The sequence below is a fragment of the Oratosquilla oratoria genome, chromosome 4, assembly GCF_046742065.1.
Source record: "Oratosquilla oratoria isolate Oo_2021 chromosome 4, ASM4674206v1, whole genome shotgun sequence".
Taxonomy (NCBI): domain Eukaryota; kingdom Metazoa; phylum Arthropoda; class Malacostraca; order Stomatopoda; family Squillidae; genus Oratosquilla; species Oratosquilla oratoria.
This window is the reverse complement of record NC_134780.1, coordinates 3,209,828-3,222,380: the sequence shown is the minus strand read 5'-3', so window position 1 is coordinate 3,222,380 and position 12,553 is coordinate 3,209,828. Positions and strand designations below refer to the sequence as shown.

The 12,553-nt window shown below is 24.8% G+C and overlaps 1 protein-coding gene across 8 annotated transcripts in view; it reads left to right on the top strand.

Annotated features, from left to right (window-relative positions):
• Ttd14 (TRPL translocation defect 14) overlaps nt 1–12,553 on the top strand; it is a 184,498-nt gene that overhangs the window by 107,122 nt on the left and 64,823 nt on the right. For all 8 annotated transcript variants that reach the window (XM_076183422.1, XM_076183416.1, XM_076183418.1 and 5 more), the window contains one exon: nt 760–888. In XM_076183422.1, the coding sequence (XP_076039537.1) occupies nt 792–888 (97 nt within the window). In that variant the 5' untranslated portion in view covers nt 760–791. The remainder of the gene's footprint in view (nt 1–759; nt 889–12,553) is intronic.

The following is a 12,553-nucleotide window of genomic DNA, read 5'->3' as shown; positions in this document are numbered from 1 at the left end:
GGTGGGGTTATCACAAGCAGATAAGAGATGGAGATAGCGGCGGACGGGGGATGGTGGCATGGTGTACGTATGATAGCCCCACACGATATAAATAGGTGGCTTTACTCAATTGATGGGGAACCCCCTCTCCGCAGTGGTGGTCATTGCAATTCTTTCCGCAGTGCGGGATTTTAACCCAGTTCCTAGCTAAGGCGTTTTCTTGGATATCTGGATATATAGACCTAAAAGACAGATCAAGGGGAACAAGGTGGTTAGGGTAACCTGCATTGTCGGTGTATACATGACCTTTCGCTGCGTGTAGGGAGGTGCTTTCTCGGCCGAATAAGGTCGCCCGATGACAGTAAATGTGTAAATTGTTCAAAACAGAGAAAGATTAGCATGGTAGTATGTGTTAAATGTAAAATACGTTACCCATTGGGATCGACACTTAGACTCCAGAAAGATTGTGTATTTATTTATTAATTTATCATTTGTTCGTTTGTCTGTTAACTTGTTTTAATCTGTCTTATATATCCTGGAAAGTTACCGTTAAAGCCGTTAACGACTAGTTGATGCCACGCGGACCTCTATACTCGAGTATTTGAAAATATTACAATTTTTCTTTTCAGTTTCAGAGGTAAGTGCATTCCATCCTCTAAGTTGTATTGCAACCCTTCAGAGGTTGCAAAATTATCTCTATGTAACCGTTTACTATGACCGAGATTTGTTTTTTATGAAGTTTCTGATATAGGTCTGCGCCCTCGCGCCTTCTTCTTTCAGCTGTGCAGTTCCAGGAAAACTTGCTGAAGTCGATGATGCAGATCGAGTCGACGTACTTCAGGCTGGCCGAAACCTCGTCGAAGAATTGCCTCGTTATCTGCGATCGCGGTACTATGGATGCATCTGCCTGTAAGTAAAAGGGGGTTGAGTACAAGTAGATTTGGGAGTAGGGTTGATTGGTATATCAGGTGGTATATCAGGTGGTATGTTTTGCGCCTGCAGCGACTACTGTACATAAACAGCGAGTACAGTGTGCCCGAGGACTGAATGTACAACTCCACTACATTATTTAATGTCTAAAGCAATCCATGTCTTACGATCTTACTTCTGTGTCTGATTCAGCATGGTCTTAGATCACGTGCTGGACTCAGAGCTCGTATATAACCAATCTATGGGTAAAGCTGTGACATTACACACACACCCAACTCCCCGTCCACAAGAGTTGGAGTAACTGATTGCAGCATAGCGATACTGAAACTATTTCAGCCCGGTGCCGGATTCGAACTCGGACCGTTGTGTGTGTGAGTGTGAGTGTGTGTGTGTGTGTGTGTGTATGTATGTATTTACCTAGTTCTATTTTACGGGAAGGGGAGCTATGCTCGTGGTGTCCCGTCTTCATATCTCGTTTTATCTAGACTGTTTTTGAATTCGTGTATCGTTTTTGCAAACACCACATTTTCATCTAGCTTGTTCCAAACATCTATTACACTGTGGGGAAATCTGTTATTTTTCAGGTCTCTTCTGTAACTGTCTTTCTTGATTTTCTTTCAGTGTCCTCTTGTATCTCTACTGTCCCATTTTATTAGATCCTCTCTATCAATAGCTTCTATGCCTTTCATAATTCTATCAATAGTTATCAAGCCTCCTCTCTCTCTTCTTTGTTCTAATGTCTGTAGCCCAAGTTTTGCTTGTCTCTCTTCATATGATAGTTCTGAGAGTGTTGGTGCCAATTTCGGTATTGCTCCTTGTATTCTTTCAAGTTTTGTTGTACATTTTTTGTACTTGTGGACCACGTCGTCGCTGCATACTCCAATCTTGGTCTTATCAAAGTGACTAGCATTTGTATTTTCTTCACCATTTCTTCGTCAAGGTATGTAAATGTCACTTTGATTGTTCTTATTAAATTATAAGTTTATAAGTTCCTCCAATTTTTTGTTATATCTTTCTCAGGGGACATGTTCATGATAATGACTTCCAGGTCCTTCTCATTTTCTACTTTTATGTGTATATATAAATATGTATATATATATTTATATAAAAATATATATAATATACATACATACATATACCAAGGCTTTTTCCCCCTTCCAAGGGAGGTAGCCAAAAAGGGAAAGGCATAAAAACACTCCCACCCATTTCATCCCTAAATACACTCCACACCCCTCCCACCCTTCCTCACATCTGAGCACCTCATCAGAGCACCTCCTGGATGACGGGTCATCCCAGCACCCTGCCCACCGCCCTGGGTCAGAAGCAGTGTCGCAAGACACAGTACATCCACAGCAAGGCCGCTTCATTAATCGGCGACCCCCCCCTCTCCGTCCCCCTTTGCATATAAGGAGAGGACGGGGAGAAATCCCTTCGGGCTGCGTCAAAATTTACTCACACATACTACCCCACCCCCACCCCCCCGCCCATTCCTCCTCATGCAGTCACAACATCATCCATATACAACCATTCACCACTCACCTCTGTCTTCCGTCCTCTCCCTTCCTTCCTCAACAGACATTCCCCTCTTCCCCAAAGCCCCCTTCACCCCATCCATCCACCTCATCCTAGGACGTCCCCTCATGTTCACTCCCTCCACATCTGCCTTCCATACCTCTTTTACTAGTCTTTCTTCACTCATTCTTTCCATGTGTCCAAACCATCCTAATATTCTTTCATCAACCCTATCTCCCAAATCCTTTTTCACCCCTGTTCTCCTCCTCACCTCCTCATTTCTCACTCTATCTAGCCTAGTAACCCCCACCATACTTCTCAGACACCTCATCTCAAACACATTCAAACTCCTTCTCTCTTCTTCTCTTATGTTCCACGTTTCTGCCCCATACAATGCTGTTGGCACAATCACTCCTTCATACAGTCTCCTCTTCGCATCCATTCCCAAATGTCTATTTCTCATTACACTCTTTAAACCACCAAGGCATTTACTCGCTTCTCTCAATCTACATTCTACCTCCACCTTCACTCCACCTTTTCCTGCTACACTTGCACCCAAGTATCTAAAACTATCCACTTCCTCCAGTCGCTCTCCCTTAATGTTTCACTTCCAGTCTACTGCCACTTTCACCCCTTGTACATCTCATCACCTTACTTTTACCCACATTTATCTTTAGCTTTCTTCTATCACATACTCTCCCAAACTCTGCCACCAGCTTCCTCAATCCCTCCTCTGACCCTGCCACAAGCGCAGTGTCGTCCTGCAAACAACAGCTGGCTCACCTCCCCACTTTTCTCCATTTTCTTTAAACCATCTCCAATCCCTGACTCGCTACCCTAGCATTCACCTCTCGCACCACCCCATCCATGTATAAGTTGAACAGCCAGGGCGACATAACACATCCTTGACGAAGTCCCACCTTTACTTCAAACCACTCACTCTATCCATTTCCAATCCTAACACATGCTCTACTACTCACATAAAAACTCTTGACAGCTCCCAAAAGCTTTCCTCCTATCCCATAAATCTGCATAACCTCCCACAGTGCCTTTCTGTCTACCCTATCATAAGCCTTTTCCAGATCCATAAAAGCCCAAAAAACATCCTTCCCCTTTCCCTATAGCTTGCTCACATATCTGTCTTACCACAAAGATCTGATCTACAACAACCTCTACCCGTCCTAAATCCACACTGTTCCTCACCAATTACTCCTTCTGTTCCTCTCCTAATCCTCTCAATTAAGATTCTCCCATAAGCCTTCCCTACTACACTCAACAGGCTAATCCCTCTGAAATTACTACATTCACACTTGTCCCCTTTTCCCTTGCACATATATATGTATATATATATGTATATAGTATATATATGCATATGTATATATGTATGTGTATATATATGTATATATGTATATAATGTATATATGAAAATGTACATATGATATGTACATATTAATGTATATAACATGTATATGTATATGTACATGTCTATGTATATGTAATATTCATCTATATGTATATATATGTATATGTATAATATGTGTATATATAAATAAACATGTCTATATATATATACATGTATATTATAATATATATACATGTATATGTATATGTATATATATGTATAGTATATGTATATATACATGTATATAGTATATGTATATATACATGTATATGTATATGTATATATACATGTATATGTATATATATACATTTATATGTGTGTATATATACATGTATATGTATATTTATATATACAAGTATATGTATATATGTACATGTATATATAATGTATATATAATGTATATGTATATATACATGTATATGTATATATATGTATATGTATATAAATGCTACATGTATATATGTAATGTATATATGTACATGTATATATATGTAAATGTATATATATATATATGTATATTATATATATATATGTATATATATGTATGTATGTATGTATGTATAAATACATATGTATATGTATATACATAAATATAATACATGTGTATGTATACATGTATGTATACATATGTATATATACATGTATATATACATTTATGTACATATGTATATATATACATGTGTATGTACATATATGTATATATGTACATGTGTATGCCATATATATGTACATATACATGTGTATGTATATCCATGTGTACACATGTGTATGTATATATACATGTGTATATATGTGTAATGAAGATACCATATATATAAAAATATATATATATATAATATGTATTCATATATATATACTATGATATATGTATTCATGTATATATATATATATCATGTATATATAAATATATGTATGTATTCATGTATATATATATATATATATGTATTCATGTATATATATATATATATATATAAATGTATTCATGTATATATATATATATATATAAGTGTATTCATGTATATATATAATATATATATAATGTATTCATTATATATATATATGTATTCAAGTATATATATATATGTATTCATGTATATATATATATAAGTATTCATGTATCATATATATATATGCATTCATGTATATATATATATATGTATTCATGTATATATATATACATGTATTCATGTAAATGTATATCTGTATTCATGTATATATATATGTATTCATGTATATATATATATATGTATTCATGTAGTATAAATATATATATGTATTCATGTATTTATATATATATGTGAATCATGTATATATATATGTATTCATGTAATATATATATATATTTTTTCTTAGTATATATATATATATGTATTCATGTATATATATAAATGTATTCATGTGAATATGGCTTCCGGACTCTCTTGAGTCTACTGCGTGGTTCGAATCCTCTGCGCGACGGTTATTTACATTATATGTATTCATGTATATATATATATATATATATAAATATATATATATATATATATAATTATTCATGTAATATATATATATATGTATTCATGTATATATATATATATTATTTATAAAATGTTATATTATAATTATATGTATGAATAACATTTAATAATTAGTTATAAACAATGTAGTTTAAATAATATATATATTTCTAAGGTAAATTTCATTATTTTCTTTTCTATTCATGTATAAACATTTAAGGATATGTATATATGTGTATGTATATATATATAATTTTTATGTAATTGTTAAATATGTGTATATATATATATATATATATGTGTATATATATATATATATGTATATTCATAATATAAATATATATGTATATAATATATATATGTATATATATATATATATGTAATGTATATATATATATAAATTATTATATATATATAAATATATGTATTATATATTATTATTATATATATGTATTCATGTATATAATATATGTATGTTATATTTTTATATGTATGTATATATATATATATTTATACATGTATAAGTGTATAATATATATGTATGTATATAAGTATATTATGTATATATATATTGTATATGTGTATATATATATATATATATATATATGTATTCATGTGTATATATATATATGTATTATGTGTATGTATATATAATATGTATTCATGTATATATATATATATATACATGTGTATATATATAAAACATGTGTATGTATATATATGTATATATAAATATGTAATGTATATATATGTAATATATGTATATACATGTGTATGTATATATATGTTACATGTGTAATGTATAAATATATGTATATATACATGTGTACGTATATATGTATATATACATGTTAACATATGTATATACATGTATGTATACGCATGTATATATGTACAGATAAAGCATGTATACATGTAATGTAAATATATATATATAATTTGTGTGTGTTTATATATATATCTAATGTTTTTGTATATATATATGTATATATATAGTACACATATTCTATACCAGTATATATATATATATATACATGTATATATACATATATATATATACATGCACATGTATATATATATACCATGTATATATACATGTGTATGTATATATATGTATATACATGTGTATGTATATATTTTATATACATGTGTAAATATATATATGTATATATACATGTATATGTGTATATACATGTGTATGTTAAATATGTGTATATATACATTGTATGTTATGTATATATATGTATATATACATGTGTATGTATATATGTGTATGTATATATATGTATATATACATGTGTATGTATATATATTATATATATGTGTATATGGTATATACATGTGTATTTATATATGTATATAATATATGTGTATAAATATATAAATATTGTATATATATATGTATATATACATGTGTATGGATAAATATATGTAATAGTATATATATGTATTTTTTATATACATGTGTATAATAATGGCAATATACATTATGATGATAATATATATGTGTATGTATATATTTTATATATTGTATGAATATATAATACTATGTATATAAATATGTATATATGTACAAGATGTATAAATGTATATTTATCATGTATATACATTATATATACATATGTATGTATATATACAGTGTATATGTAGTATATATGTACATATGTATATATGTATATAGTGTATTATATGTATATACATATGTACACATGTATATTATGTATATATGTATGTATATATAGATGTGTATATATATTTATGTATGTGTATTATATATATATATATATATATATATATGTAGTATAATATATTATGTGTATATCTATGTATGTGTATATGTATGTATGTAAATATATATGTATGTATATGTATATATATTATGAATATATATTATATAAGTATATAAAATGTATAGAATTGTATATGAATATATATTTATATATAATATATAGTATTATATATTAGTATGTATATATATATATATGTATGTATATATAATATGTTTGTATATATATAATGTATGAAAATATATATATATTTTAATATGTGTATATGTATATGTATGTATGTATGTATGTGTATATGTATGTATATATATGTATAAATATATATATATATATATATGTATGTATATATATATATATATATATATATATATATATATATATGAATTATATATATATATGTATAAATGTATAATTATGTATATATAATATTATAAATAATGTATATATGTATTAATATATAATATATATATATAATGTATATAATATATATATTTGTATATTTAGTGTGATATATTTTAGTTTATATATATATATAATATATATAAATATAATATTATTAAATATATATATATAGATGTAAATATATATATAGATATTAATATATATATATAAGATATGTAATATATATAATGTAATAAATATATATGTAATATATATATATATATAATATATATATATATATATATATATATATATATATATATGCCTGGACATTGTGACATGTTGATGAAGGTGGAAAAAGTCACTGTTCTACCTCCGAATTTTAGTTTATTCCTGACCGGTTTCGCTCTATTTAAAAGAAGCATAAAAAACAAAAAAAATCGGAACTATAAAACATGTAATATGTGTATGAATATGCATATGTATATATATAGTATAATTTATAGAATGTAGATATAATAATAATATATAATGTGTATGTATATATGTATATATATATGTGTATGTTTAAATGTATAATATATATGTATGTGTAGATATGTATATATGTGTAATTATATATGTGTATTTGTATATGTTTATATGTATGTGTGTAATAATGTATTTTATTTATATGTATGTCTATATGTATATATGTCAAAATATGTATAAATATATGTATATATGTGTGTATATAATTATGTGTATATATATATATTGAATGTATATTATATTTTAATATGTTATTATTATGTAATTTGTTATATATATAAGAATACAAATATGTATATATTGAATATGTACATATGTATATGTGTACATAAATAATATATATAGATATTATATATATATTGTATATATATAATATATATATATATATATTTGTATATATATGTCTATGTATGTATTTGTAAATATATATATATATAATATTGATATATATATATATAATATCTATATTTATATCTATATATACTTATGTAATATTATATAATATACACACATATATATATATATTAATATATATATATATATATATATATATATATATACACACATATTTGCCTGGACAATGTGACAAGTTTATGAAGGTTCAAAAATCACTGTACTACTTCCGATTTTCGCTCTATCCATAAGAAGCACATAGCGAAACCGGTTAGGAATAACCATAAAATCTCAGAAGTGGACCAGTGACGACTTTTTCCACATTCATCAACATATATGTTTGTATATATATATACATACATATATATATATATATATATATTTATGTATGTATATATATATCATGAATATAATATGTATATTATATATAAGAATATGTATATGTGTATATACATGTGTGTAATAATAGATATATATATATAATATGAATATGTATGTGTATATACAATGTGTGTATATATATGTATGTATATATATATGTATAATATATAATTTATAATGTATACATTATGATATGTATATATAATATTATATAAATATATACATATATATATAATATATATATATATGTATATATATATATATGTATATATAAGATATATATTTATGTATATATATGTATTCATATGTATATATGTATATTTATATGTATAATGTATGTATATATGTATATATATATGTATATATATGTGTATATATATATGTATATATGTGTATATATATGTGTATATTATATGTATATATAAGTGTATATATATGTACATATATGTGTATATATATATGTATATATATCTGTATATGTATTGTATATTATGTATATATACTGTATATGTGTATATATATGTATATATATATTATATATGTATATATATATATTTATATATATATGCATATATATGTATATGTATATATACATATATATGTATGTATATATATATATATATGTATATGTATATATATGTATATGTATATATGTATATATATATGTATATATATATGTATATATATATGTATTTATATATATGTATATATATGTATATAAATATTATATATATATGTAATGTATATATATGTATATATGTATATGTATATATATATATATGTATATATATGTATATGTATATATGTATATGTATATATATATGTATATATATGTTTATGTATATATATATTATAAATATTTATGTATATATATGTATATATATTATGTATATATATGTATATGTATATATATATATATATATATATATGTATATATAGATATTGTATATATATATGTGTGTATATATATGTATGTATAATAGATATGGTGTATAAAGTATATATATATGTATATGTATATATAAGTATATATATGTATATGTATATATATATATATGTATATGTAATGTATAAATGTGTATATGTAGTATATATATGTATATGTGTATAAGATATATATGTATATATATGTATAAATTTATATATGTGTATATATATTATATGTATATATGTATAATATATATGTATATATATATATATATATGTGTGTATATATGTGTATACAAATATGTATATATTGCCCTAACGTTGCGACCAATATGTTTATATGTATATATATATATATATATGTGTGTGTATTTGTGTATATATGTGTATATATATGTATATATATATGTGTGTATATATAGATATGTATATATTATATACGATGTATATATGTATATATAATATGTATTTATGTGTATTATGTATATGTGTATATGTATGTATATGTATGTATATATGTGTATATGTATGTATATATATGTAAAGTATATATATTTATATGTATGTATATATGTGTGTATATGTATATGTATAATATATATAGTATTTATATTATTTATATATGTATATATGTATATAATGTTGTATATGTATATATATGTATATTTGTATATGTATTTAATTATATGTATATACAGGTAGTCGTCAACTTACGACCTATACGACTTATGACTGATCGACTTTATGACCACGAGATAGTGCAATAATATTTAACATTTAATAGAGTAATAGAATTGTAATGTTATGCCTGGCAGTGCAGTACAATTACTTTGCACGCCGCGAGACGCGAGTATGATAGTTTTGGCAGGCTGCCGACACCGTCAGGATCCCAGCCAGCTAAATATTCTTTCAATTTTTTTTTTTTTTCTGTGAAGTAAAATGTTTCCTAATTTTCCATTGTATTTGTATTTCTGTTGTTTTGCAGTTAACAAAATGTAACAATAAAAATTTTTTTTATGCCAAGGCTAGTTTGTTGTTGATAACAATATGTTCGGTACAGTACGTAAGCGAAAAAAATGTGTTTTGAGATAAAAAAAAAATCTTAATTTTGCCTTGCAATTTTTATTTTTATGTTTTGCAATTAATAAAATGTAACAGTAAAACATTCTTATGCCTAGTCTGTTATCGATAACAATATGTTCGGTTCAGCATTTTGTATTTTATGTTTTGCGATTAATAGAATTATAACAGTAAACTTTGATTGTGACTAGTCTGTTGTCGATAACAATATTTTCTCTACAGTACATAAACGAAATGACTGTGTTTTTTAAATAAAAAAAATCATAATTTTGCCTTACAATGATTTTAATGTAACCAACAAAAAGTATTAGTAGGTCAAAGATGACAGGACTTTATTCAGTATGCATAGGCCTTGGCTACGTTTCCTAACGAAAATTATAAAAAAAAAAGTTAATGAATATTAAACAACGTAGCTCAAAGATATTAAGATTTTATTCAGTATGCTTACGTTTCCTAAAGAAAGTCTGATGGTAAAATAATATTAAAGTTAAAAAATACAGTATTAAATATCATAGGTTATAGATGGTAGGATTTTTATTCAGTATGCTTAGGCTTAGGCTACGTTTCCCAAAGAAAATCAGATAAAACTACAAAAAGGTTAAAAAATACTGTACAACATAGTTCAAAGATGCTACGATTATTTCAATATGCTAACTATAATATACAATATGCTAACTATAATATACAATATATATATATATATATACAGTAACAAAAATATTTAAAGGGTAATATATACTGTATATATATAAAGACCGACTTGCGTCCAGATCGACTTACGACCTGTCTGTCGGAACCGAACTCGGTCTAAGTCGACGATTACCTGTATATATATGTATATATATGTAATATGTATATATATGTGTGTGTGTGTATATATATGTAATATATTGTGTATGTATGTATATGTATATATATAATTATGTACATATATGTATATATATATATATATAATGTATATATATATGTATATGTATGTATATATATGTATATGTATATATGTATATATGTATGTATATATATACTGTATATGTATATATATATATATATATATGTATATATGTATAATATATATGTATATATGTATATATATATATGTATAATATATATGTATATATGTATATATATATGTATGTATTTATATGTATATATATGTATATATATAAATATGTATATATAAATATATATATATATATATATGTATATATATATATATGTATATATATATGTGTATATATGTGTATATATATATGTGTATATATATGTGTATATATGTGTATATATATGTGTATATATATATGTATATATATATGTATATATATATGTATATGTATATATATGTATATATATGTTTATATATATATGTACATATATATGTGTATATATATGTACATATATATGTGTATATATATATGTGTATATATATGTGTATATATATATGTATATATGTATATGTATATATGTATATATGTATATAAAATATATATGTATATGTAATATATTTATATATATGTATATTTATATATGTATATGTATGTATATATGTGTTTATGTATGCATATATATTTATGTGTATATATATGTATATGTATGTATAAATGTATGTATATATATGTGTATATATGTATATATGTATATGTAAAGTATATATATGTATATATATGCATAAAATGTATGTATAATATATGTATATATATGCAGATATATGTGTGTGTATATGTATATATATTATGTATATGTATGTGTATATATAT